This window comes from Orcinus orca, chromosome 6, assembly GCF_937001465.1.
Source record: "Orcinus orca chromosome 6, mOrcOrc1.1, whole genome shotgun sequence".
Taxonomy (NCBI): domain Eukaryota; kingdom Metazoa; phylum Chordata; class Mammalia; order Artiodactyla; family Delphinidae; genus Orcinus; species Orcinus orca.
The window spans coordinates 98,848,691-98,876,690 of NC_064564.1; the positions used below are offsets into that span (position 1 = coordinate 98,848,691).

At 44.4% G+C, this 28,000-nt stretch overlaps 1 protein-coding gene across 1 annotated transcript; it reads right to left on the reverse strand.

Moving 5' to 3' along the window:
• Window positions 1-22: 22 nt before the first annotated feature.
• PTGR1 (prostaglandin reductase 1) lies at window positions 23-27,902 on the reverse strand. Its single transcript, XM_049711011.1, is given in 13 exon segments — window positions 23-145; window positions 4,031-4,091; window positions 5,364-5,540; window positions 9,017-9,051; window positions 9,054-9,133; window positions 13,053-13,174; window positions 16,062-16,217; window positions 18,833-18,950; window positions 22,420-22,587; window positions 23,213-23,260; window positions 24,766-24,811; window positions 26,196-26,311; window positions 27,572-27,902. Coding segments are annotated over 10 exon segments (984 nt in total). The 5' UTR covers window positions 26,302-26,311; window positions 27,572-27,902; the 3' UTR covers window positions 23-145; window positions 4,031-4,091; window positions 5,364-5,435.
• Between the last annotated feature and the right edge of the window lie 98 nt (window positions 27,903-28,000).

The following is a 28,000-nucleotide window of genomic DNA, read 5'->3' on the forward strand; positions in this document are numbered from 1 at the left end:
CAGAGAACCCAACAAATCAGAGTGACGTTAACTCAGGAAAAGTTTATTTCCCAGTCAGACTTCCACCTTTTTCTTTCCAACATTTTGTAGTCATGTCATCTGGAACATATGGCCTCCAAGGTCCCAGAGGCAAGGAAAGCAAGACCTGGAACATTATACAATGCTTCTAAGCACTGGCCTGGAAAAGCTTAGAACCTTGGGTCCCATTTTGGTGCAAAGATGTCCCAGGGCACTGTAGAGAATTCACAGGGGCTTCCTAGGATATTTTAAGTTTTAGGGAAACAGCTCTAATTACTGGACATGGCACCAACTAATACTATTATGTTGCTTGGACCTAACTATTTAGCAAATGGAACTGTCAGGTATTTCTTTTAGCCCAGGGACACTGTGAGAAAAGGATTGTGCTACTAAGGTTGCTGTAACCAAGAAAGTTTGGGAACCTCTGGCTTAGAAATCACTTCTACTCTTCATTTGGCCAGACATCGGTCATATGAGCCTCAGCTAACTGCAAGGGAGGCTGAGAAATACAGTTTTCCCCTTGTGAGCACGTCCACTGCTTCTGCCCCAGTCTGTCCTGATAACCACACCCTTTCCTTCTTCCCACACCACATGTTGTACATACTTTCCCCAAGAGAGACAGTCCGAAGCCTGATTCGATCCATGTTCCCAGCTCAAAGTCCAGGGTCTCTGGGTTGGAAGTTTGAGTCCACGGGAGCATGGACTTAGGTCAATTTGTGGGCTTCACAGAAGGGTGATGGGGGTGTTCACTTAGATTTTGCCTTTGGGACCCCAAATGTCAGTGTCTCTCAGTCCTTGGAGCAGTGTTATTTCTTCAGAAGGGTCTACAGTTTTTCTAGGGAAGGACTTAAGCTGCCAGGCGCCATAAGCCTGGCTATTTTTCTGGAACAGGTGGAAGAAAGCTGCATGGTAGTATGGGGTTGGAGTTCACCCGTATACAGAATTCCACTTAATCTGTATTCAGCCTTATGTCCTCCAGGGCCAGGGTCCCCAAGTTAAAAGCCTCTCAAGTTCTCTTTGGTGAAAGATGATACCTCAGATTTCTATGGGGGTGAAATTTTCGTAGGGTGATGGACAGTCCCTGACCGTGAAGGGTGGGAGTGGCATCTGGGGCTTGAACCGCTCTTATGCGTGTTTTCAAGCACTTTCTCTCCTTTGAGTCCCTGATTTCCTCCACCTTGTGAATCGTCTGGATCTCATCAGTACCTTTTCGGAAGGCAGTCGTGGCTTTTTCTCCTGGTCAGTAAAATTCTTCCAAATGGTATATGTCTTCAAATATTATTGTTTGGGCTTACATATGTCTCTTAATTTTTATATCAGGTTTATTGAGATGGAATTTACATAAAATTCACTTTTCAGATTTTGTCAATCTAGTACAATTGACAAAAATGTAAGTAAAGTATATAACATGATGATTTGATATACATTGTGAAATGAGTCCACACATCCATCACCTCACATATTTACATTTTTTTTTTTTTGGCAAGAACATGTAAATTCTACTCTCTTAGCAAATTCCAGCTATACAATATAGTGTTAAAAACTGTAGTCACCATGTTATCCACTAGATCCTCTGACCTTATTCATCTTATAACTCAGTTACACCTTTTGATTAACCACTCCCTATTTTACCCAACCCTGGCAACCACTTTTCTACTTTCTACTCTATGCATTCGTTTTTTTTTTTTTGAGTCCACATGTAAGTGGTACTATACAGTGTTTTTCTCTGATTTATTTCACTTAGCATAATGTTCTCCAGGTTCATCCATGTTGCTGCAAATGACAGAAGTTCCTTTTTTTAAGTCTGAATAATATTCTATTTGTGTATGTGTATGTGTGTGTGTGTATATATATATATATATATACACACACACACACACACACACCACATTTTCTTTACCAATCCATCTGTTGATGGACACTGAGGTAGTTTTGATACCTTGGCTATTGCGAATAATGCTGCAAAAAACCACCTCTTTAAATTTCACCATTTTACATTCCACCAGGAGTGTATAAGTAAATTGGTAAAATCATTGTTTCATCTTTTCACCATCACCTGTTATTTTCTGTCTTTTTTATTACAACATTCTACAGCTTCCCCTAAATTTTTCTTAAAAATTTTTTTGGGGGAGCTGCAACGCGTGGTTTGTGGGATCTTATTACCCCGACCAGGGATCGAACCCAGGTCCACAGCAGTGAAAGCCCACGTCTTAACCACTGGACTGCCAGGGAATTCCCCCCAATTTTTGTTTCTTATCATCTATATTGTTTTGGATTTTCCAAAGGAGAAGGCAGAATTCTTTACTACCTTAAAATTGGAATCCCTGTAGATCTTGCTTAACCTTTTCAGTGGGGCTGATAAAATCTGTCATTGGTGATATCCTGCCTGGTTCTTACCAGGGAATGTCTATGGAATGTTGACCACCACTTTGCTATCAAGATTTCACTGAAAAAGATTTGTACACCTGGGACATACACCAGTTCACAGAACATAAACTAAATGTCTGAGTTGTAGAATAATAGCACATGCTGGCAAAAATCATATTTTCTTGATGCAGTTGAGTTATATCAAGTCCAGTTAGCTACCTGGCAGCAGTTATGGATTTGCCATAAGCATCAGGCTAAAATATTGTGGCAAAGTTCTAAATGCATTAATCTGAAATACTGTATTCAAAAGAGCACTGTTTTCTTTAATACTTTATTTCAGAAATGCACAAATTGTGCATAGATTGATAGGTGTAGTTAAAAACTGTCCAGAACTCCAGCAACAACCAATCAAAAATGTAATGGAGGGACTTCCCTGGTGGTGCAGTGGTTAAGAATCTGCCTGTCAATGGAGGGGACATGGGTTCGAGCCCTGGTCTGGGAAGATCCCACATGCTGCGGAGCAACAAAGCCCGTGTGCCACAACTACTGAAGCCCACGCGCTCTAGGGCCCATATACTGCAACGAAGGGTAGCCCCCCCTCGCTGCAACTAGAGAATGCCCGCACGCAGCAAAAAAGACCCAACACAGTCATAAATAAATAAATAAATTAATTAATTAAAAATGTAACGGAAAAAACGAACAGATGAGTCTAGATGTGGAACCATGTTATTAATAGATTGTAAAGGAAAGATGGAATATTCCATAAGTGGTGTATGAAAAACTAGCTTGTCTCTTGGAAAAAATTACCTATCTTACTGTTGGGCCCAAAATAAATTCTGAAAAGAGATTTAGATGGGCACGGGGGAAACATGAAGATCTTTGTTCTTCCTGTCTCCTCTTAAGGTGAAATATGTCAGTGCCCACTTGGGAGGCTTCCCTACAAAGAATGTAATGTGTGATTGTGGATCTTACAGATGTTGGCCTTTCTTTGGCTGTTTATTGTACTTCTTTCTCCCTACAAGTAAGCCAGGAGTCCACAGCACTTTGGTAGCAAGGAAGCTCCTGTCTTGTGGCCTAAATTTTGTACTGGACCTATTTTTCTTCTTTTTAAAAGTTAACTTTATTGATGTATAATTTATATACAATAAGATGCATGCATTTAAATGTACTGTTTAATGAGTTTTGACACATGTCCACCCTTATGTCATCCCCATCCAAACAGAACATTGAAATCACCCCAGAAAATTCTCTTTTGCCCCTTTGCAGTCAATCCCAATCCCCTATTCCCTGCTCCATCACAGATCTAACATAAAAGCTAAAAGGGTAAAACTTACAGAATAAAAATATGGGAGAAAAATTTCATGACCTACAGATAGGTAAAGATTTCTTAGGTGAAAGACTAAAAGCACTTAACCATAAAAGAAAAAATGGTAAGTATTATCAAAATTTAAAATATATCCTCTTGGGAATTCACTGGCAGTCCAGTAGTTAGGACTCTGCACTTTCACTGCCAGGGCATGGGTTCAATCCCTGGTCGAGGAACTAAGATCCAGCGAGCCACACAGGGAGGCCAAAAAAAAAAAAAAAAACTAATATGTATATATTTATAATATATATATGTGTATATATGTATATAGATACGTACGTGCTCTTGACTTCTGGTTTCTGGTCCAGCATGTATTGCGCTTGGGTGTCATCAGTCTGTCCTAACAACAAGAAAAACATTGAGCATAAAAAAATCAACAACTCTTTTGAGATCCAGCAGAGACCTTAGGTCACGGGGTAAACCACTGCCCCCAGAGTGGGAGAGTCAGACAGATACCGAGAGTCACAAGCTACTGGGGTAGAAGCCTTAGAACAGAACCCATCACGGGACCCAGTGCCAGGGCAGGAACCCTTCACCTGGAGCTGACACGCTGCTGGAGGCTCAAACTTGTGGACAAGTTCGAGAGGTAAAAACAGCAGGGGGTGCCCAGGCTTAGGGGTGACCCCACCTTTTCCTGAGTTTTTTCTCATGCATATGTTATTTCCCCCACATGGGAAGGGGACACAGAAGCACAGGGACTTTAATTTTTTTAATTGAATTTGTAATAGTGAATAAATTTGTTCATTAGATTCAGAATTCAAAAAGCACAAAAGTGTAGTTTTTCTCTTATCCCCCATCTTTCAGGCACACCTCAGTTCTTGTTATTACATCTTTCCAGAGGTTTTATACACACACACACAATCGCACTTTTTTCTCTTATTTTTTCCTTGTACTCCAATTTGATCCCTCCTCTATTTGGTAGCAGAACTGATCAACAGAACTGACATTTTCATGATACTGAATCTCCCAGTCCAAGAGCATGGTAACTTCCATATGTTCAGTCTTCTTTTGTGTTTCTTAGTCATGTTTCAAAGCTTTCTTCATAATAATCTCTCACATTTTTGTTGGCTTATAAAGATTCCCATATGTTATCTTTTTTTGTAGCTGTTGTGAGCGATAGATTCCTTCCTTGGTCTGCCACGTTAGACCTGCCCGCAGAGGACCAATGGGGGCTCCCCTGAGTCCGGGTACATCAGCAATGGTTATTTCTCCTTGTGTAACCATAAGCCCTAGGGGTGGTGATCTTGACTTCAAATTCACTGATTTCTGCAGCGAGGTAGCTAACACTTACTGAGTACCTAATATATGCCACGTGTTATGCTGGTGTTTTAAATAAATGTATAATATGTATGTGAAGCAGATGTTACTGTCCTCACTTTACAGATGAAAAATCAGAAGTTCAAGGTCACAGAAGCAGTAAACTTTTGGACTCGAGAGCCATTAGTTTCTACCATAACCCTGAGGGAACTATAGCAGGCAGTAAGTTCACTTGGCCATTGTTCAATATGAAATTTTCCCTCTCTCTTGCTAATTATATTCCACTTAAATGTATTTTATTAGGTAGATCAGATGCATTACAATGAATGTTTTTTAGATCATGAAGACAGCATACCTTTTACTAAATGATTATAAAGAAACTAAGTAATCATCCAGATGATTTCTAGATTCCATGTGTCATTTTTGTTCATGCTTTCACTATTGCTTCCCCCAATTCTCTCAGCATTCCCATAAATGCAGCTGGCATGCTTTCAAATCCTTCAGTGATGTGTTCATGGTACTGGATTTTACCCTGTATCAAAACAACAACAAACATAACAGATTAATTTCATATTCTAAATTATATACTCTTCTCACTGTACCAACAAATTTATCAGTAAATCATGGGAAACTTGGAACTAGGAAGTGGAGACCCTGTCCTCTTTGAACTTATAGTCATTTGGGGGGCATGACCCACATACACAGTGTATGTAACAGATTACAGCACACATAAGAGTTTAATAATAGGCGTCAGATCACAGCATAACAATACGAGAAATGTCACAAGGAAGCAATTAACTAATTTCTAAGTAAATTGAACAAAAAATTTAATAATGTAATGATCTCAGAAGAGGCGGAAGCATATGGAGCAGGGGACATCCTTGCAGGGTATCATCTGTGTTCATCTTTCCAGTAGCCCAATGCTGTAGCATCATTACCTCTATTTGACCCCTGAAGAGGCAGAACCTGTTCAGGAAATGTAAATACGATGGCAGTCTAAAAATATGTCTTCCCTTCAAGCCAAGATTTGTTCAGTAAGTGTTTAACATTCATTTAGGAGTGTGGGAGGGAAGAGTTCATTTAGTGAAGAAGGATTTTCATTTCTCTTTTTTCTACAAGGCACAGTCTACTAAATAGAACTAATTCACATTCTCACATTATTTTAATGAGGTCTTATGTGGAGACCTAAGTCACCTTATACTATTTTTCCCTAATGTATCCAGTGATGGTTTAGCATCCTTTATGGATTTATGGAGGGACTATTTATTTGCTTGAGGTCACTCAACTAGCATGTAGGGAAGCTGGGATTTGAACACTTAACTATCAATAGAAAGCCCCAGCTCATTCCTGTGCTTGAAGAGGCCAAGAACCTGGAAAGGGTCAAAAGCTATAATCAAAAGTTTAGAGGTTAAAAGTAGAGGGTGAATACTAATATAAAATGTTAATAATATGGGAAATTAGGATATAATAGAATACAGGGTATATGGGAACTCTCTACTCTCAGGAATTTTTCTGTAACTCTAAAACTATTCTAAAATAAAAAGTGTATTTAAAAAGTGGGGAGGGGGCTTCCCTGGTGGCGCAGTGGTTGAGAGTCCGCTGCTGATGCAGGGGACACGGGTTCGTGCCCCGGTCCGGGAAGATCCCACATGCCGCGGAGCGGCTGGGCCCGTGAGCCATGGCCGCTGAGCCTGCGCGTCTGGAGCCTGTGCTCCGCAACGGGAGAGGCCACAACAGTGAGAGGCCCGTGTATCACAAAGGAAAAAAAAAAAAAGAAAGGGGGAGGGATGAGAAAGAAATAAGTAGATGAGAGAGAAATTAAACCAATTCACTAGTTACTTAGAACAAAATTATAATTAGGTTCACTTTGTAGGAAGAAAGCATTTGGGACACCAGCACAGTGGTGTCTGCTGTCAGCTGTGATCATGTTTGATTTCACCAACAGGGACAAAGAGGCTACACACTGGGAACTCTAAACGCATCCCACTCTTCCCAGCTCCCTGGAAAGAGCCCAGCCCAGCACTCGGAGAGTGTTAGACTGGGAAAAACGCCAAGCTCCAGGGGATGCCAGGGGAGCCATCTATGTCTTTGAATTTGGAAATGATCAGGAAGCCAGGGGTTAGGAAGTATGGTACCACTTTTCTCCTGGGAAACGAAAATAATGCCACCTCGGTTATTCAGATTTCTGTTGACTAAAACTCCACATGGCGTAAGGTGGGAAAATGATCACAGCTCAGGACAAAGCGATTGGATTCTTCCTCTGGATCTATAAGGCATGGCTATAAGACAACTCCACTCTAGGACCTGGAAGAGCCATGGCAAAATATACGCCCCTCTAACACTCCTTCGTCTTCGACAATGTTCATCTAGTGCCTATTCAGACTATCCTGGGTGGTGTGAATACATCAGCAAACAAAACGCGTGAATACTGCTGCCCTCGGGGAGGTTACATTCTCATGGGAGGGAGACAGACAATTAAGTGAATTATAGTGTATATTATGTTAAAAGATGATAATTGCTATGGATCAAAGTAAGATAAGGAGGCTCAACCAGTGAAGGGGGATTGCAATATAAAATAGGGTCATGTTCAAAGCTTCCTCATTCAGAAGGCAGTTTTCAGCAAAAACTTGAAGGAGGGGGTGAGAATTAAGTAAGCAGTTACGGAGAAGTGGAGGGGTGTGGGGAGAGACAGTAAGCAATGAAACTAGAGAGGTAACGGAGGCCAGATAGTGTCCAGCCTCGCAGGGTTTATTCTAAGTGAAATGGGGAGCTTTGCAGGGTTTTGAGCGTAAGATGACTTGGTGTGATTTATGCTTTAAAAGATCACTCTGGCTGCTGTGTTGGGAATTGTCTGTAGGGGTGAAAAAGTGGGAGAGCAGCTTAGAGGCCACCACAACATCCAGGCCAGACAAGATGGTGGCCTAGACCAGGATGGTGGCAGTGGAGGAGGGGAAACAGGGCAGATTCTGAATGTATCTCCGAGGTTGGGCCACCAGAATTTGCCGACAGATTAGACATGGATATGAGAGAACGAAAGGAATCAAAGATAATTTCAACGTTTTTGAATTGAGCAACTAAAAAGGTTGTCATAACTGAGACGGTGCGGTCTATATATAGAGCAAGTTTGGCAGGAAAGATCAAGACGTTTTCGGTTTTTAACACTTTAAGACAGAGATGGAGAAGCGTATCGCACATCCAAGCACAGCTGCTGAACAGTCTAGAGCTCAGGGGAGAGATCTAGGCTGGAGACAGACAGTTGGGAGCTGTCAGCATACTGATATTTAAAAGCAAGAGCGTGGGGCTTCCCTGGTGGCACAGTAGTTGAGAGTCCGCCTGCCGATGCAGGGGACATGGGTTCGCACCCCGGTCCGGGAGGATCCCACATGCCGCGGAGCGGCTGGGCCCGTCAGCCATGGCCGCTGAGCCTGCGCGTCCGGAGCCTGTGCTCCGCAACGGGAGAGGCCACAGCAGTGAGAGCCCCGCGTGCCGCAAAAAATGAAAATAAAAGCAAGAGCATGGATGAGATAACAAAGGGCTGAGAGAGTGTGGACAGAGGAGAGAAGAGGCCCAGGGACCATGCATTGGGACACTGTTATTAATTTGGAGAGAAGAAAAGAAGCTAGCAGAGGAGTCTGAGGAGGACCAATCAGTGAGGAAAACCAAGAGCTAAGGGAAGCCAAAGGAAGCAAGGAGGGAGCGATGCTCTCTGTCAAATACCCTCCACAGCCAAATGACGTTAAGAGCCGATGACTGGAGTTCACAGTGTGAGGGGCATCGGCGACCTTGACAAAAGCTGTGTTGGTGGAATGGCGACAGTGCAAAATCCGACAGGCAGGTTTAAGAAAGAATGGAAAGAGGGGCTGCAGACAGTGAGTGCAGACAAGACTTCCAGGTATTTTGTTATAAAAGGGGGAGCAGTGAGATGAACCCATATTCCCAGTGGAAATGAAATCAGCAGCATCCAAAGGGAAGGGGATCTGGTGGAGGAGTGGCCCTGGAGCCTCTCACCTCTGACACCCCTGTCAGCAAGCCTTTCAGAGCCTCTGGCGGACTTCTCCTTGCCAGCAGTAGATGGGGAGGCCTTCGAAGTGAAGCTCCTTAAAGATGACGGCCTCCGGGGTGGGCCTGTGAACAGGAGGGCACATTTGGGCAGCAGGGTCCAGGCGGGTGGCCGTGGTGAAAACACAGGTGGTACGAGGCGTGTCAGAGTTCTCCCAGGGCGCTCCCTTCTGTTTCCTCCACCCTTTCTGACCCACGGGACTGCCCACAAATCAACATGCACTCTGTGGTAGGCAGAATGATGGCCCCCAAAGACGTCCGCATCCTAATTCCCAGAGCCTGTGAATATGTTACCTTACGTGGCAAAAGGGGCTTTGCAGATATGACTACATTAAGAACCTTCAGATGGGGAGATTATTCTATATTACACAGGTAGGCCCACACGAGGGCCCTTGTAAGGGAAAGAGGGATGCAGAAAAACTGGAGTCGGGAAAAAATATGTGATGATGGAAGCAGAGATCAGAGAGAGAGAGAGAGAGAGAGCGAGAGAGAGCGAGCGAGAGAGAGAGCGAGCGAGCGAGAGAGAGAGCGAGCGAGAGAGAGAGAGAGAGAGAGAGAGAGAGAGAGAGAGAGAGAGAGAGGAGAGAGAGAGGGAGAGAGAGAGAGAGGGAGGGAGAGAGGGAGGGAGAGAGCGAGGGAGAGCGAGAGGGAGAGCGAGAGGGAGATTTGGAGATGCAGTGCTGCTGGCTTTGAAGATGCAGAAAGGGACTGTGAACCAAGGCACGCAGGCGGCCTCTGGAACTGGAAAAGGCGAGGAAACAAGTCTTGTTGAGCCTTCAGAAGGAATGCAGCCCTGCCGACCCATTTTAGACTTTTGACCTCTAGAACTGTAAGACAATAAATTTGTGTTGTTTTAAGCCACTGAGTCTGTGGTAATAGTTACAGCAGCCATGGGAAACCGACACACACGTGGAGTCCTTGTACAGGCCGGGCAGCCAGGAACTGTTCATCCGTCACCTGCCAGAAGCAAGGTCCACCAAAAGCTTCCCAAACAGTTCTAGGGAACAGAACGAGGTCCTGAAGATAACGTGTGAAACGTTTCTGTGCTGCTAAAGGGTGAATACCCTGATATTCACAATACTTAGCGTGTTCTTCTTTATGGCTCAATACAGTCATTTTATGGCATAAATCTATCAATTTCTGTTCTGTTCTCAAAGCAGATGCAAAACAACTGGTGTCCTCCCCTGGCCTACAAGCCAATAAGAGAATAGATCAAGGGGCTCAGCAAATCCCACACCTGCCCCTGCCCTCAACATTTCAAGATACCAAGAGTTAGCCTGAAACAGTGGTTCTCACACTTTCCTAAGTGTGAGAATAACGTGGAGAGCTTGTGAAAAGCGATTGCTGGGCCCCTCACCGAGCTTCTGACTGTGGAGATGGAGTGGGCCCCGAGGATTTGTATTTCTAACAAGTCCCCAGGAGATGGTGATGCTGTTGGTCTTGGGCCCACACTTTGAGAACCACCAGCGTAGAAAAAGCACAGGGCTACCCTGCAGCCTGTAAAAAAGATAGTACTCTTCTGTGCGTGAGAGAAAAGGTTGTATTGGTTGCCTGGTTTATTTTCCCAAGGATCCTAAGTGACCAGAAACTGAGGGAATGGCACCTGAGCATAGTCTTACAAGTTCCAGGAAGTCAGGTGAAAATGCCCAGGGAACATCAGGGCTGGAAGAGCCCAGATGACTGGCAGAATCTAGCTTCGGCCTCCTTCATAACTGGCATTACTCAGGCCTCAAGTTCCCACTTGCTACTTTGAAGAAAGTAATGTCAGCAGTCAGAAAAGTAGGGCTTTGGGACTTCCCTGGTGGCACAGGGGTTAAGAATCCACCTGCCAATGCAGGGGACATGGGTTCGAGCCCTGGTCCAGGAAGATCCCACATGCCGCAGAGCAACTAAGCCTGTGCGCCACAACTACTGAGCCTGCACTCTAGAGCCTGCAAGCCACAACTACTGAGCCCACACATTGCAACTACTGAAGCCTGCGCGCCTAGAGCCCATGCTCCGTAACAAGAGAATCCACCGCAATGAGAAGCCCACGCACCGCAAAGAAGAGTAGCCCCCGCTCACCACAACTAAAGCCCGCCTGCAGCAATGAAGACCCAAAGCAGCCAAAAAAAAAAAAAAAAAGAGATAAAGAAGGAAAAGTAGGGCTTTGTCCTGAAGCAAAAGAAACTGATGCAAGATGAGTGAGACACGAGAGGTTCACATCCAAATGCTAGATTAGTCTTGCAGAAAGAGTGCTTCTCCGGAAGACTCACCCCAGCCATATTCCTCTTGGGTTAAGAAGTGGAGTCCTCATTTTCTCATCTTGGAAGAGGATGAAATACTGTTTCTGGGATTGTGCATACTGATGGGGATGTGGTTTCTTTATTGCGAGTAGAAAACAAATGTGGCATGAAAGCTGGGGGAAACAAGTACTTGCCTCCGAGCTCTCCTAACAGTGAAATATGTTAGAATTTCTGGAGATCAGAGGCAGAGCAGAATCTCACTTGATTAAAATGGAATGGACAACGCCAGCTTGTCCACAAGGCCAGATAGGTCTCAAAAACCTGAGCCCTGAGCCGCTGAACTTGCAAAGACTAATTGCTTAAAAGCCTAGATCAAGTTACTGTATCCAAAATATTTGGCTGTGGTCAGGAAAATGCATCCTGGACCTCTGCTCAACTGGCAGGAAGATTTCCCAGGATGCTAGCTTAGCATCAATTAGAAAAATATGGGGGGGAAAAGTCCCTAATAAGATTGCCAGGTGCACCTGGAGTATCTTTCTTGGAGAAAGTAGCCTCTTTGATTTTTCACAACCCAACAGGGAATCTACAAGTGGGCCTTCCTCAGCCTCTTCCACTCCCACCCACCTGTCTCAGTGTAGCCGAGGTATTGTTAACTAGCAGGGTTATAAGGTTTCATTCCCACGAGTGAAGCCCATCATAGAACAAATGACCCATTTATTTGTGGTTGCCTGGATCCTAATGGTAATCTGGAAGATTCCTTTTCGTTCTTCTTTCTCCTTTTTTTTTTTTGCAGCATGTGGGATCTTCCTGGACCGGGTCACGAACCCGTGTCCCCTGCATCGGCAGGCGAACTCTCAACCACTGCACCACCAGGGAAGCCCTTTCTCCTTTTTTAAATTTTTAGACCGCAGGTAAATCTGTAATCTCACCAACAGCACAGAATCATTTGTAGCAGAAGGGACTCTGTATGAGGAGTTCAGAAGATCTGCTTTTATTTTGAGTCTGTCGCTAATAGGATTGAAAGAGTCTCTGGTCCTTTTGGCCATCCATCTCCCCATCTGTAAAATAAGAGGGCTATAGGACATCTCTTAGAAAACTGAGATTTAATGAACATAGTTCTCTAGTTGATACTGCTTTTGGACTTATTTGGGCATGGAGGTGGGAGGGGAAGGTCTCAGCATAAGAGAGTGGAGAAGTGAGGGATGGAGGGCCTGGCAGCACACAGGAGAAGCAAAACAAGGACGTTCTAGGGATCGAGAGAAAACGCATGCCCCTTTCCTTTGTAGTGGAAATTGTCAGTTTGGTGCTGCTGCAGGAAACTCTGCCCACTACTGTCTGAAGGAAATGGCAGCCTGTTTTCCCTTCACCCACATTAAGCCACCGTCTACCCACCCCCAAACCTCCAGCACACCCCGAATATCCTGAAGAACCCTCATTTTTTCCAGCCAGGACAACGTGTTCTATTTCTAAATCAAATCATGGCTTTTCACAACTTTGCAGAAAACAGTAAGTAAAAAACTAAAACTTTTAATAACTCTGTTTCTTCCATATTTTCAGCGCCTGTTATTTCTCTATGTCAAAATCCAATATAAGCTGATTTAGCACAAATATACACAATTATATATTTTTAGTTTAATAAATACTATTTCATCAAGAATATTAGGAAATCTGTTAAATACTTTGATAGTCACTGGCCTACACCATATCTGTGAATCTCCTCCTTGTCCCGTCTTTCTACACCTGTGATCATGTGCGTGAGCTCATTACCTGGGGGAAGGAGGCTGGTTCTGTTATATGTAGAGATGGGCCCACGTATAGCAACAGCAAGTCTTCCAAATTTCTTAATCTGGGGGATAACAACGTTGGAAAACTCTACACCTACCTAAACAGACAGGGAAACAAAAAACCAAAACCTTTAAATAACCTAAACCCTAGAAGATTCAGGAGAATCATTAACTCACAATGATCATTTCACAATACTTGTTTTAGCAGCAATAACACTGATTAAATTAGCACCGCAGGGCAGAAAATCGCAGTTGGAAAGAGACGTTAGAAACTAGGCATTTTCATTTGACTGTAGAAATACACCTTATATAACTTGTAAATTTTACTTCATTATAATTTGGGGTTTTCTGACCAGTTCAGTAATCTCATTGCTTTATCTAAAAGTATGGAAAAATAACTCAGAAGCCATATATCAAGAACAAAGTTGGAGGACTCACAGTTTCCGATCTCAAAACTTACTACGAAGCTACATCAATCAAGACAGTGTGAGAACGGAAATATAGATCAATAGTACTAAACTGAGAGTCCAGAATAAGCCCTTACATTTATAGTCAATTGATTTTTGACAAGAGTGCCAAAACAATTCAACAGGGGAAAAAACAGTCTTTTTAACAAATGGTGCAGAACAACTGACATCCACACGGAAAAGAATGAAATAGGACTCCTCCCTTACACGATACACAAAAATTAACTTAAAACATGTCATAGGGCTTCTCTGGTGGCGCAGTGGTTGAGAGTCCACCTGCCAATGCAGGGGACACGGGTTTGTGCCCCGGTCCGGGAAGATCCCACATGCCGCGGAGTGGCTGGGCCCGTGAGCCATGGCCGCTGAGCCCGCGCATCCGGAGCCTGTGCTCCGCAACGGGAGAGGCCACAACAGTGAGAGGCCCGTGTACCGGAAAAAAAAAAAAAAAAAAGTGTCATAGACCTAAATATAAGAGCTAAAACGATAAAACTCTTAGGAAAAAACCATAGGAGTAAACCTTTGTGATCTTGGATAAGGCAAAGGCTTCTTAGACATGACACCAAAAGCCTAAGCAACAAAAGAAAAAATAAATTGGACTTCATCAAAAATTTAAAACTTTTGTGTTTCAAAGGACACCATCAAGAAAGTGGAAGAAAAAAAAGGAAACTGAAAGCAACTCGCAGAATAAGAGAAAATATTTGCAAACCCTATACAGGAGATATTATTACTAATGATCCTCATTTTAAGTATATTCCATAATTGAGAACTGGGCTACTTGCTAAAATTTATTTAGCTCATAGAGCTTTCCCTGGTCATTTGCAGACATACAAAGAGTGGCTAGTGGCAAAAGAGACACAAAGTTCCCAGCTGAGGTCAAAAAAGGCCAAGGGTCTGCCTTCTTGTTTTAGCTCTCATACCGAGATTACCAGAGGATGAAGACAGTAGGGGGCAGTGCAGAGTGGTTCAAGAAGCTCCAGCTCTGGGGCCAGCTGAATGGAGTATGAATCCCAACTGTGGGAGGATTAGTCCTGGGGCAGCCTCAGACAAGTTACTTAACACTTTTAAACAAAAATTTTCTCTTTTAAAATAAAAGAGAAGTTATAGGAAGGACTAAAGATTGTAATCTATGTAAGATATGTGCATGTGTGTGCACACTTCCAGAAGGAGCAATGGTTCAGTGTTTGTGGTGACTTTATAGAACATAAAGTTCTATAGGAACTTATAGACCAGGAATACTGAGAATTGACTGTATCTGATAAGAGACTTGGGTCCAGAATATATAAAGAACTCTGACAACTCAACAAATAACCCAACTGAAAATGGTCAAAGGATTTGAGCAAACATTTCTCCAAAGAAGACATACAAATGGCCAATAAGCACATGAAAAGATGCTCAACATCACTAGCCATTGGAGAAATGCAAATCAAAACCACAACAAAACATCACTTCAAACTCACTAGGATAGCCACAATCAAAATGACAGATAATAAACGCTGCTGAAGATTTGGGGAAATTGGAACCCTTACAGATTGCTGGTGACAATGTAAAATAGTGCAGCCATTTTGCAAAATAGTATGGCAGTTCCTCAAAATATTAAACGTGGAGTTACCATATGACCCAACAATTCTGATTGTAGTCAAGAGAAATGAACACATATATCCACACAAAAACTTGTACATGAATGGTCATAGCCAGCATTATACATAATAGCCGAGACGTGTGAATGACTCAATTGCCCATCAACCGATGGATGGATGAATAAAATGTGATATATCCATACAATGGAATATTATTTGGCCATAAAAAGAAATGAAGGACTTCCCTGGTGGTGCAGTGGTTCAGAATCTGCCTGCCAATGCAGGGGACACGGGTTCGATCCCTGGTCCGGGAAGATCCCACATGCCGCGGAGCAAATAAGCCCACGTGCCACAACTACTGAGCCTGTGCATCTAGAGCCTGTGCCACCGCAATGAGAAGCCCACACACCACAACGAAGAGTAGCCCCTGCTCACCGCAACTAGAGAAAGCCCGCTCGCAGCAACAAAGACCCAATGCAGCCAAAATAAATAAATAAATTTATTTTTAAAAAAAGAAAACGAAGTAACATTGTAAATCAACTATATTTCAATAAAAATTTTTTAAAAAAGGAATGAAAAAATGATACATGCTACAATATGGATGGACCTTGAAAACATGCTAAGTGTAAGAAGCCAGTCACAAAATATCACTTTTGGGGAGACAAAGGGGAGTGACTGCTAATGAACACAAGCATTTCTTTTCAGGGTGATGAAAATGTTCTAAAATTGTGGCAAGGGTTGTACAATTCTGTGAATACACTAAAAATTACTGAGTTCTATGCTTTAAACAGGTAAATTATATCTCAATAAAGCTGTTTTTTAAAAAAGGCATATGTGCTTTCCTCATATATTTTTAGATGGAAACTCTAGAAGTAGATTCCCTCATATAGTACTTAGTTGCTTTGCTAGTAAATCAGATATTAAGTCCAATTTGTACTTACATTATCAAAATCACAATCATAACCCTCAGGAGAGGCTTTTTGCAAAGTTTCTTCCAAAGACTTTACTGTTTTGTAGTTAAAGGCAACATCAAATCCATACTTTTCAAGGCAGACAACCCTTTTGTCAGACCCTGCTGCTCCAACAACTTTGCAGCCCTAAATGGGGAGAAAAATGGAAGCCATTTATAAACCACAAGCATGGGCCAAGTCTATCCTCCTAGTCTAGAATGGCCAGGTTCCTCCAGAACACCCTCCTAGGTGCTGAGCCACACATATAATGGGCCAACAGACCCCCTAGGCGAAATTCGTCCCTAAACTAGCCTATGATACAACCCAACCATCACTTCAGCTTGCCTCTGACCACCCCACCGATCCCTCCTATGTTTAGGTGGTTTGCAGCTCATTTCAACCCGCTGGCTTGACTCTCCTGTTTCTTTATGTTGGGACTTCTTCTCCCTTGCAATGACTTGCATGCTATCTCTTGGTGCAGTGACTCTTTAGACTATAATGTTGGCTCTGCCCTGGGACTCTCATATCAGAGACAGCCCTCCTGGTAACTGCCCCGTGTTCTGTAATTTGGCCCAAAGCGTTGGACTAGGTGCTGCCTAATCATAGAGGAACTGGAGTGCATCCTGAGAAGCACTTTCAGGTTGAGACTAGAGCTTATATTGGTACATAGAGAGTAGATCTTCAGAAAGCTCTCTTCTATTCTGAATGTATCGTGAAGACCAGAATATCAGTCTCTGTTCACTCTCAATTGGGGAAAGGCCTTTGGGTTCGTACATGTGTCTGTACAAACGACTGCCATATGCTTTTTCCATTCCTTCATGATTCAAGAAAAAACAATTCTGCAAAATCTCTTATCCTTGGTCCTTTTGCCTTCTAACCTTATACTCTCATAAGATGATCTCATTTACTCTTATGACCTCACTACCACCTTCATGCAGATGATTCCCTTGTTTATTAACTCCAGCCATGCCTCTCTCCTGAGTTCCAAATCAGTATTTCCAACGACCTATAACAATCTTCACTTGGAGAGCCTAAGGGGCCTCATAATCAATGTGTCTAAAATGGAATCTTTTTTTTCCCTTGCTTCTTACCTGTTGTTCCTCCTCTCTTCTCTATTGTAGTGGGTGAGACCACGCAGTTATCCAAACCTGAAACATGTGGGTCAAAGGAGATGCTTTCCTTTCTCTTGTTAGCCACATCCAATCACCAGGTGTTTGTTCTTTTTCAACAAATATCCTTAAAAGCTGCCTCTGACGTCCCATCTTCACTGTCAGGGTATCATAATTTTCATCTGAATTATTGTAAGAGCATCCTAATCTGACTTCTTGTTTCTAGTATTGTGTCCCTATGAACTATTCACCTCCCAGAGTCAAAAAGATTTCTCTAAAATGCAGAATTAATCATGTCATTCCTCCAAGGATTAAGCACAAACTTCTTAGCATGGCAGTCTCTAATGGAGTTTCTAAAAGAACAGGTTTAAGAATGAGTCCTATCAGGACTTCCCTGGTGGTCCAGTGGTTAAGACTCTGCGCTTCCATGGCAGGGGGCATGGGTTTGATCCCTGGTTGGGGAACTAAGATCCCACATGCTGCATGGCACAGCCAGAAAAAAGAAAAAGATAAGAAAAGGGAGAGAGACGGCTCTTCCCTAATTAAAAAATATGTCCTATCAAATTTTTGAAATAAAAATCCCTTGAAGTTTTAATAAAACATTTAAAATTTGAATTTTGGAAGTATTACTAATTCATTTTGTTAAGTCTAGCATAACCCAAAGCTAAACACTGATAAGTTCCAAACAAAAAACTTTAAACCAAACTCACCTATGAATATAGATGCAAAAATTCTATATGAAATGTTATTAAATCAAATCCAAAAGTATAAATTCATAATACACCATTGGTAAATAACGGTTATTTCAGAATGCTATTATGGTTTAACATTGGAAAACTAATGTAATTCCTTAACTGCAAAATTTGCAACCTGTATGACAGCCTCAGCTCTTTATTTGTATTCCAAGCTCCCATTAGCACTGGAGACCAGCCCAAACCCTTGGCTGCTGGTTGTAGTCCTGTACTCATCTGTATTCTCCCTAACTCTTTCCCTAGAAACTAGATCCTGCATCCAACATCCAGCCTCTGGCAAAGGATAAGCCAAACCAGATCACCTTGGAACATTTCCACTATGTGATACATCCTGACCATGTGTGAGCTGCCTGATGTCTTGTTCCCCTACCATCAAATCAGATCTCTTGAGCACAGACACCTGTCCAGATCAGAGGCAATGTTTCCATGCCCTGCGTGCCTCCCATGAGTTAGTTCCCAAGCTGAGGCCCCACCGCTCTGGGCTGACTGCAGTAGCCTTTGCAATGGGGCCGTGTGGGTGATGACTCTTGGTTGGCTGATATCAAGTCCCTCTTTTAATTGTTGGGGGCAATCATGAAGAAAGGAGATTAAGTTGTAACAAGAAAAGTTCAGTAAAAACTATGAAAATAGTTACTGCTTACAAATTCACTACTCTAGCAGAGGCCATTCCTGACTTGAGACCTGCAGTGGTATCAAATTACAATGTTCAGGTCATCTTTGCTGCGCCATTTTCCCCATTCCCCCCACGTTTCTCAATCATTCCCAATCTCCAGCTTCTCAACGAAATCAACTAGTAGACCAAACTCCCTGAGACGACAAAAGGTCTGCTGTGTTCACCTCTGCATTCCCAGGGCACGCTGTGGGCTCTGAGTAAATGTTTGTTATGGAGGAAGACACTTACCTTGAGCTTAGCGATCTGCCCCACAACGGAGCCCACTGCTCCTGCGGCCACGTTCACCAGCACTGTTTCTCCACCCTGCACACCAGAGATGTCAAGCAGGCCAGAGTAGGCTGTTAGGCTAAGGGAAGAAAAGTAAGGCTATGGGGATAAATTTGTTTCTTTCCCCTGTATCTCATTTATATATACCCTGAAGGCCTTCTCAGCAGCTCAGTGCCATGGGTCCAGGTAAAAGACAGAAAATATAGGAAATGGATATTACTAGCCACTAATGGTCCACCTCCTCCTTCTTTACCTCCAGGAGAGGAAAAAAGATGATGGGAACTAGGGAGGGAACAGAGAGGTGGCTGGAAGGGGGGAAGCATCCTGTCCACCCCCAGGCCAAGTTTCAGGGGTGAAAGAAAATAGATCCCCTTAAACTGTAGGGATCCAAGAACAGAGAGCTTATGCCTCATTCCTATGTAAGTTCTAGGGAGATGGCGAGCTTCATGGGGAAAGCCTCCATGACATCATAAACAGATATAACGGTATATGGTGTCTAGGCCTGAGAGGGTCAGGAAGAAACACCTTGAACTTCCCATGGCTCCAGAGTGGTATGAAAGAACATCTGCAATCTCCCCACCTCATCCCTAGTGAGATGCCGAAGTTAGCTTGCAGGGAAACGACTAGTGGGCCTGCAAAGATGCAGCTCACATAGCACCAATGGGGATTATTAGGTCAAGAAACCACCACAGTTCAGTGGATTTCCAGCTTGGAAGGGGATGTGGCTGCGGACTCAATGAGAAAAGTTACACTTTTTTTTTTTTTTTTTTTTTTGCGGTACGCGGGCCTCTCACTGCCGCGGCCTCTCCCGTTGCAGAGCACAGGCTCCTCCGGACGCGCAGGCCCAGTGGCCGTGGCTCACGGGCCCAGCCTCTCCGCGGCATGTGGGATCCTCCCGGACCGGGGCACGAACCCGTGTCCCCTGCATCGGCAGGCAGACTCTCAACCACTGTGCCACCAGGGAAGCCCGAGAAAAGTTACACTTTGAGAGGGGGGACCAACGCACAACTAAGATCAAAAGCAAGAAGTTGTCCCCCCTCTACTGGGTTTGTGTTAGCCCTGTGAGCTTTGCATCAACCCTACGGAGAAGACAAAGGAAATTATGAGTTTTAAACCTGAAATGATGGGAGAAATCACTGGCTTAATGGAGGTTTTATTTTATTACACCAGCTTGAGATAGAAATGAAGTACAGGAGTAGAAAAATTTTAAGTTCTATTTTTTCACTCCTGAGTCTGAGCCCATGAAATTTATACCCGTTACGGTGATTGTTAAGCCACTGGCAAAAATTTCAGACAGTTCACATAAAGCCATTTCTGTGTAAAACAAACTACACGTTGGCGTGACTTAAGCTCATTCAGCCGTGACTACATTTGAGGGCTCGTTAGAGTTGGGCATTGAAGGGAAAGCAGTGAAAGGCAAACAGCACTTCTTCTGAGGATCCAAATATCTAATATTCCCTTAACCCACTGTTTTCAAAAGATGGATGGAACACCACTTGTCTCAGAATCACCTGGAGCTTTATTAAAAATTTAGATTTCCAGACCCTGCCTCAAACCCACTGATTCAAAAATACTGGGATGTGGATATATGAATTTGAATAGGACTCTAGGTGATTGTTATGAATGCAAGCAACTGAGAACCACCGCCTTAATGAATGCTGATATCCGAGTATGCTAGGCAAGTTAGCCTAACTCCCAAAGAGAAGCAGAAGGTACATTTTCAGATTGGGTCATTCCACCCATGACAGCCCGTACACCCCCTCCCCCAATCTCCCCTCTAGATGTTTGCAAAATCAGCTTTCAGTTAGACATACTGACCTAAGATGTACAAGGTCTTTCCCAAACATCACTTCCTTTTAAAAGTAAAATGGAGATAGGATGAAGAAGCCAGCAGTAAAGAAATCCTAGAGGGAAAATGAAAGGTATGCTTTGGACGAAGGGGGACTGGATAGAATCAACAGGTTGGAGAGCAAAACACTTGAACTCTTCCAGCTTAACAAGAAGACAGAGATCCTATAGAAGGAAATAATGCGATACTTTGGGAGGATGTTAAATCTTTGGAGCCTGGACAGCTGAAAGACCCTAGGTTTCAAAGTTCAACTTCTTTTATAGTTTATAGCAGAAGTTCCAGCATTCTGGAAGGGTTGACCCATCCACTGGTAAGGGCACATAATGGCAGGAATTGTCAAAGAATTGGTGGTGTGTTGCTCATGGAGGCTAGAAACATGGCATATGTAACCCCTGCCCCTCAATCTTTGAGAACCACTGGTATGAAGCTGATTACCTGGAGTAGAAGCATACTCCTTAGGGGCTTGAAACGGGTGAATGAGAAATATACCCGCAAATGAATAGATTATCCTCTATTTTTAGAATTCAAATCTCCTAATGTTTTACCAATTACTTTCTCTCCAGCTAAGTCATGGGAAACTGGCTCCTTGGTTTCCTCATGTCCGCCTTCACCCCCGTGCTCCTACCCTCAGCTCACCATTTAGAGAAGGATGGGTGGGATAACAAGGTGGGAGAGGAAGAGCTCTCACTAGTAGAGGGTACAGGCAGGCAGGACAGACCGGAAAGGGCTGTCATTCTGTTTACTGCCTTAAGCATCCTCTAATTTCACAATGTTGTCTCTTGGCTGTGGCAATTCTGAGGAGCTCAAATCCTGTGTGTTATATGAACTTGGGGGGTATGGGACTGGTTTTGCTGGAGGCTGATCATTTGGGGATATATAAATTTCCGTTTCATTCTTTAGAAGTCCTTCAAAGGGTGAAAAGAAAGAGGGAGGAAGGGTGGGAAGAAGGAATGAAGAAAGAAAAGGATCACACAACCTGGAGAAATTACTTAGAGAAACTTTCCAGGCTAGGAAAATTTGGGGGACTTCAAAGGGAATTCAGGTGACCTTGCTTCTCCAGGACATGAGAGGAAAACTTGACGTGCAAAGTGCAGCTGGGCCCTGGAGGGCAGACACAGGATGAACTGACCAGGAGTCTTCCTGAGGGATAAGGCCAAGAGACACTTGAGTGTTTTAAATCTGCACCACACTGACTGTACAACTATACTGTGATTCATCTCAGTTATTTAAACTTCAGATCCCCTGACACCTCTGGAAACTCAGATGTGGAAAGGAGGTGAGGTATCAGAGACAGTACAGAAAGGCCAAGGTACACTGAACTCCTTTTCCCTTTTTAAACTCTGAAACGGAGGCAGACATGAGTGAGGGGTGAAGCCAAGACCTTTCCAGGGACAGAAGGAGCTGGTTTCTTTGTGTCACACCGTTTACCAGAGGCTTGAGAGGGACTGTGCTTCCTCTCCCTCCCATGCTGCCCCTCACCAGCACTTTCTCTTTGTACCTGATTTCCCCTCTCTCTCCTTCAGTCCCAAGGCTAACTCTAGCCCCTCTTCTTCCCTTCTTAGTCCCATCATCCTTTCTAATCAGCCCCTGAGCCTAGAATGGCTCGAGTCTCTTCTCGTTGATCAAGTTCTGGACCAACCATTTTGGAAAACCAGGATATCAGGTATTCAAATGAGTGAAATAAACCCATGAAACTCACCTGGGCATGCCAATCATTCCCAGAGCCAAAGACAGTGGTAACGTGTCCGGCCACTCTGCAAGCAGCTTTTCCAGGTTTTTCCCATCAGAAATGGAGTGCGCCGTCCGGCCGGAAGGAGCCACTGCAGTTTTTCCTATTGGGAAGGCTGAGTTTTTACTTTCCACAACCCTGAAAGAGACAGCACATTCAGACACGGGAAACCCCTTTCCTTTCAAGTGAGTCCGATGCTGCGTGGTTAGTGGTCACAAAGGGGTATTGAGTTTCATGGTCTGTGATTTAATACCCTACCACATCTCTCCATCTGAATTCTTAGCCATTGGTGTCTCCTCCTCAAGGAAAAATATGGGCCCTCAGAGAGGAATTCTCAACTGGTCCAGCATCTGTCCCTGTCATCACTCACTCTTCTCTCTAAGCAAGAGGTGTTCATCCTCTGGCTCAAGGTGACCTGGACATCAGCCTCTTCTCTTCTTCAGAGGCTACCCTCCATTTCTTAGCCCTTCCTCTCTTTTGAATCCTCAACATTCTCCTCTCTTACTGTCCCTTTCTTACAATCTCATCGTAACTCTACCTTGTCTCTCTCTCTCCCTTTTTTTTTTTTTTTTTTGTTTGTTTGTTTTTTTGCGTTACACGGGCCTCTCACTGCTGTGGCCTCTCCCGCTGCGGAGCACAGGCTCCGGACGCGCCGGCCCAGCGGCCATGGCTCACGGGCCCTGCCGCTCCGCGGCATGTGGGATCCTCCCGGACCAGGGCACGAACCCGTGTCCCCTGCATCGGCAGGCGGACTCTCAACCACTGCGCCACCAGGGAAGCCCCTCTCTCTCTTCTTTTAACAGCCAAATTTCTTCACTTCCCATTCACTTGATAACCCAATGCAACCTGCCTTCCACCCCCACTGTTGGAAGCAACCTAAATGTCTATCAACAGAGGAATGGATAAAGAAGATGTGGTACATATATACAATGGAATATTGCTCAACCATAAAAAGGAACAAAACTGGGTCATTTGTAGAGATGTGGATGGACCTAGAGAGTGTCATACAGAGTGAAGTAAGTCAGAAAGAGAAAAATAAATATCGTATATTAACGCATATATGTGGAATCTAGAAAAATGGTATAGATGACCTTATTTGAAAAGCAGAAATAGAGACACAGATGTAGAGAACAAACGTATGGATACCAAGGGGGAAAGCGGGGGGGTGGGAGGAATTAGGATATTGGGATTGACACATACATACTATTGATACTACGTATAAAAGAGACAACTGATGGGAACATACTGTATAGCACAGCGAACTGTACTTAATGCGCTATGGTGTCCTAAATGGGAGGGAAACCCAAAAGGGAGGGGGTATATGTGTATGTATGGCTGATTCGTTTTGCTGTGCAGTAGAAGCTAACACAACATTGTAAAGCAACTATACTCCAATAAAAATTAATAAAAAAACAAAACAAAACAAAAAAACATAAGCCAGGTACCACTGGGTACTTGTTACCCAAAACACTAGATACACAAAAAGGGATGCTAGTTAACATTTGGAAACATATTTTTCACTTTAGATTTTTTTTTTTTTTTTTGCGGTACGCGGGCCTCTCACTGTTGTGGCCTCTCCTGTTGCGGGGCACAGGCTCCGGACGCGCAAGCTCAGCGGCCATGGCTCACGGGCCCAGCCGCTCCGCGGCATGTGGGATCTTCCCGGACCGGGGCACGAACCCGTGTCCCCTGCCTCAGCAGGCGGACTCTCAACCACTGAGCCACCAGGGAAGCCCTCACTTTAGATTTTAATTTCTACCAATCAACTATGAAAAAAATTATTTAAAAGAATGATGGCTGCATTGTTTACCTAGGCAAAAAGTTACTGAGTCAGTGGCCAGTGAAAGCGTGTATTCTCTCCTCTCCCTGAACTGTTTACTGAGTACACACGTTTGAGTCGACTGCAGATTACCTAAATTAAAAGAATATAGGTAAAGGAAAGGCAAGAAAACCTAATTTTAGTCTTAGCGTCTTTCTCTACCCAAATTATTTGCCAGTAGTGAAATGGAGAAATTCGAGCTTGGCTTCTTTCTTCTTTTAAGTTTTTGGGAAGGAATTCTGGTGACCAATGAGAGGTAAATTGTGCTCATGAAGATAGGGGATGGTTGTAAAGTAAAGGGGCCAGTGTAATCCCTCACTGCTCTGCTCAGACTTTCGCCTGAAAAAGATGAGCATCCGTGAATCCCATCACTGACATCCTTCTGGGAGAAACGGGGAAGCCATAGCGTTTTGAATCAGCTGGATATTTTAAAAGATTGACCACGTCAAACTAGAGTCCAGTGCACAACATAAGAATTTTCTGGAGGAAAATAATACCTCATATAAGGATCCACAGTGAAGAACAAAGCTTCCAGCAGGACCTCTACAAAATAAAGCATTCCACAGGCAATTAGAAACCCTGGCCTGATGCCTTGTCTCTGGCCTTCTATATAAACACAGGCAATCTCTCTGCTTCAGGGTTGCCCTCTCATCTGTGCTTTCTACTGAAGAGCCAAGAAGAGCTCTCACCTTGGGCTCAGTCCAGTTAATAAAAGTAAAAATTATTTTTTAAATTTTTAAATAAAATTTAAAATTATGTTTATTTACTCAGCACTCACTCCATGCTTTACATAGATTATTTCATATGATGTTCTGAACAATTATTGTTTCCATTTTATTTAAGCTTAGGTTAAGTATCTTGACCAGGGCCACATGTGTAACCACTGTGTTACAGGGCTCACATAGGGTTTTATTACCAGCCTCAGTTAGTATTAAAAAATACATGCATTTTGCTGGAGTGACCCTCATGCACCCATCCTCGGGAATTTTGGTTCTGAGTTCTAGGTTATCCCAACCTAGATGGGATCGATAACCTTGCCATGCTACTTGATTGCATGCCCTTTTCTCAAAGCTTACCTACCTGAAAATAGCCCTTAAAGACACCCTTTAGCAAGTGCTCTGCAAAGCTTATCTCCAAACATGTGATGGGATGTGTTGCCATTTCTCTCCCTTCAATTTCTGCAGGGATATTGTCTGCTCACAGGGATAGTCTGAGGTCTTCACACTACTGCTAGGCAGTTCTTACCCTACTGTCATCGTGGGGCTCACTGGGACAGAGAGGAAATACTCCTCATGGGCTAGCGAAAGTCAGGAAGAACAATGCACCCAAGCATGCGTTTCAGTTACCAAGGGAAGTAGAGGGATCTTCTAACAAGACATTGAGGCTTCACACACACAGCCTTGAAAAGGTCTCTGCGGCCGTTTGCAAAAGGGCCACAGATACTACCCATCCCTGTGTGTGGGCTTCTTTGCCGTCCTCCCATCAAGAAGTCTACTGCCATACCTTGAATCTGGGCTTGCTTTGATGAACATCATATTAGCAAAGATGATATAAGTAGAGGTTTGAAAAGTGCTTGCATATTGGATCTTGCCAATTCCTGCTGCTCTAGATTTATGAACTCACAGTGAAAACAAAGAGCTCAAACCAGCCAGCTAGAGAGGCCACAGAGAGGAGAAGTGAGGCGTGCACCTGAGCAGAAAGCCGGCTAACATGACATGTGAGTGATGACCATCCTAAGTTAACCATTTAGCCCAAATGAGACCTACACAAGGCCCACCAACTTAACCCAGCCCAAACTGCCAACCCACAGAATTGTGAACTAATAAATGATTGTTGTTTGAAGTCAATAAATGTGGAGGTAGTTTGTTACCCAGCACAGGCAACTGATATAGTCTCTTCCAACTTAAATGTAATGAGTATGACTTACCTCTATTTTTTAAGGGTGGGAGTTCGACTGTCTTCAATTCAAAGTCACTATTAGTAGGGTGGCCTACGAAGTGTTTCTTCAGGGTCCAGCTCTTAGCATGAACCATCCTGAAGCTCCTAGAACACAGTGAACATGTAGTCAATGCCATGAAGTGACTGGATTCTTATGGCTCCCAAGTGTTGCACTGAGGCCACACAGCAGGGTCTACCCGTCATCAATTTTACCATTATCGTTTAACATCAATCACGTTTATTTAGTAGTATTCACTGTTTCTATTGGTGTGTTAAGCACGTCATACTTATCATCTCAGTTTACCCTCATAATCTCCCTATAAGATAGGTATTATCATTGCCAGTGCACAGTTGTGCAGAAGAGGAAACTGAGGCTACCTTAGAAGTCTCCAAGGCAAGGAACAATGTTAACCCACACGAATTCTTCCTAGCCACTGCTAAGGTTTCGCTAGGGCACTAGGGCACTGAACAACTACCTGGAGTGCAAATACCCCATTTCTCTCCTCATATGAAGCGAATTCTAAGAAAAAGCATCAAACACAAAGAACCGACGTCCATGCACATCTTTTCCAAGGGCCAGAGCGCTGCGTTCTAAGGCAAGCAGTCTCAGGAACACCTGACAGCCGCCGGGTGGCGCTGCGCTCAGCCCCATTTTCAGGCGCGAGTTTTCTTTGGCACCAACGGGGAAATCAATTTGGGTCTGTTTGGGTTTAAACTTGCCTGCAGACAAGGCCAAGAGAAGATGATTCAGGCGGCCCTGAGCTCTCAGGGCATTTTGCTTGGAGCGATCGAGGTGGTTCGACCCGAAACCTTCCTGTTCCTACTTGTCTTTTTTTCCCAAAAAAGGCAGCCGCTGAGAATTCTGGACTCGCCATAAGTCCAGAAGCACCCGTGGAAAGGGCGCGACTGCAGAGGCAGGCGAGGATCAGGACGAGCCCCCCCCGCTAGAGGAAAGGGGCCAGGTGGGATGCCCGGCCCAGGCGCACTCGCCCCCGGATCCCACCTCCTCGCCGCGCCCATACCCGTCCGTTAAATGAATTCCGACCCCTGCCTTTCTTCTCCTTCCACACTTGTCCCACTTTTGTAGTCCCGCACGTTCCTTCGCCAGCCCCCTCCCAGGTGCAGGCAGCTATGCCAGGCACCCAAAATACTGCCAGGCCACGCCCTTCCCTCCGGCAGCCGTCTCCGATCTCTCCAAGAACCTGCACGGGCCAGGAAGCATCGGCCCGGGCGTCCTGCTTCCAAGTTTCTTCCGAGGGCAAGACGCAGAGGTTACTCAGCACTAGGAGAGGGCGAGCAGCACGCAAACGCTCCGCCACAGGGGAGTCTAGATTCTAAAACTGTGGGGTGGGGATATTTACTTACCAACGTCCGCAGGCTCCATTACCTAAAGGGAGCAGGGGGACGAAGGCGGGTTCCCCCAGCGGCCGCGGCCGGGGGGCTCCTCCTCAGTCCCGCAGCTTGCCCGGCGTCCACGCCCCGACCCTGGCACTCGGGTGCTGGCCCCGTGCCCGCCTGCCCCCAGTCTCCCTGATGAACACCTCTTTACCCTGCAAGAGCCAATTCAAGGCTCACCTACTCAGTGAGTCTCAGACTCTCCCGGGCAGGAGTTAGCGCCCCTGCAGCTAGGGCGCCCCACCCCGCCGCAGCCCTGCAACACCCAGCCCTTGGTAGGGCCTTTCCCCGCCGACTCCTGGAGGAAAGGTGGATCCAGGGAGGCGGTGTGCGCAAGGCAAAGGTGCCCGGGCTCGGTTCCAAGCCTGCGCCCACCACTTCCTAACGGTGCAGCTCTGA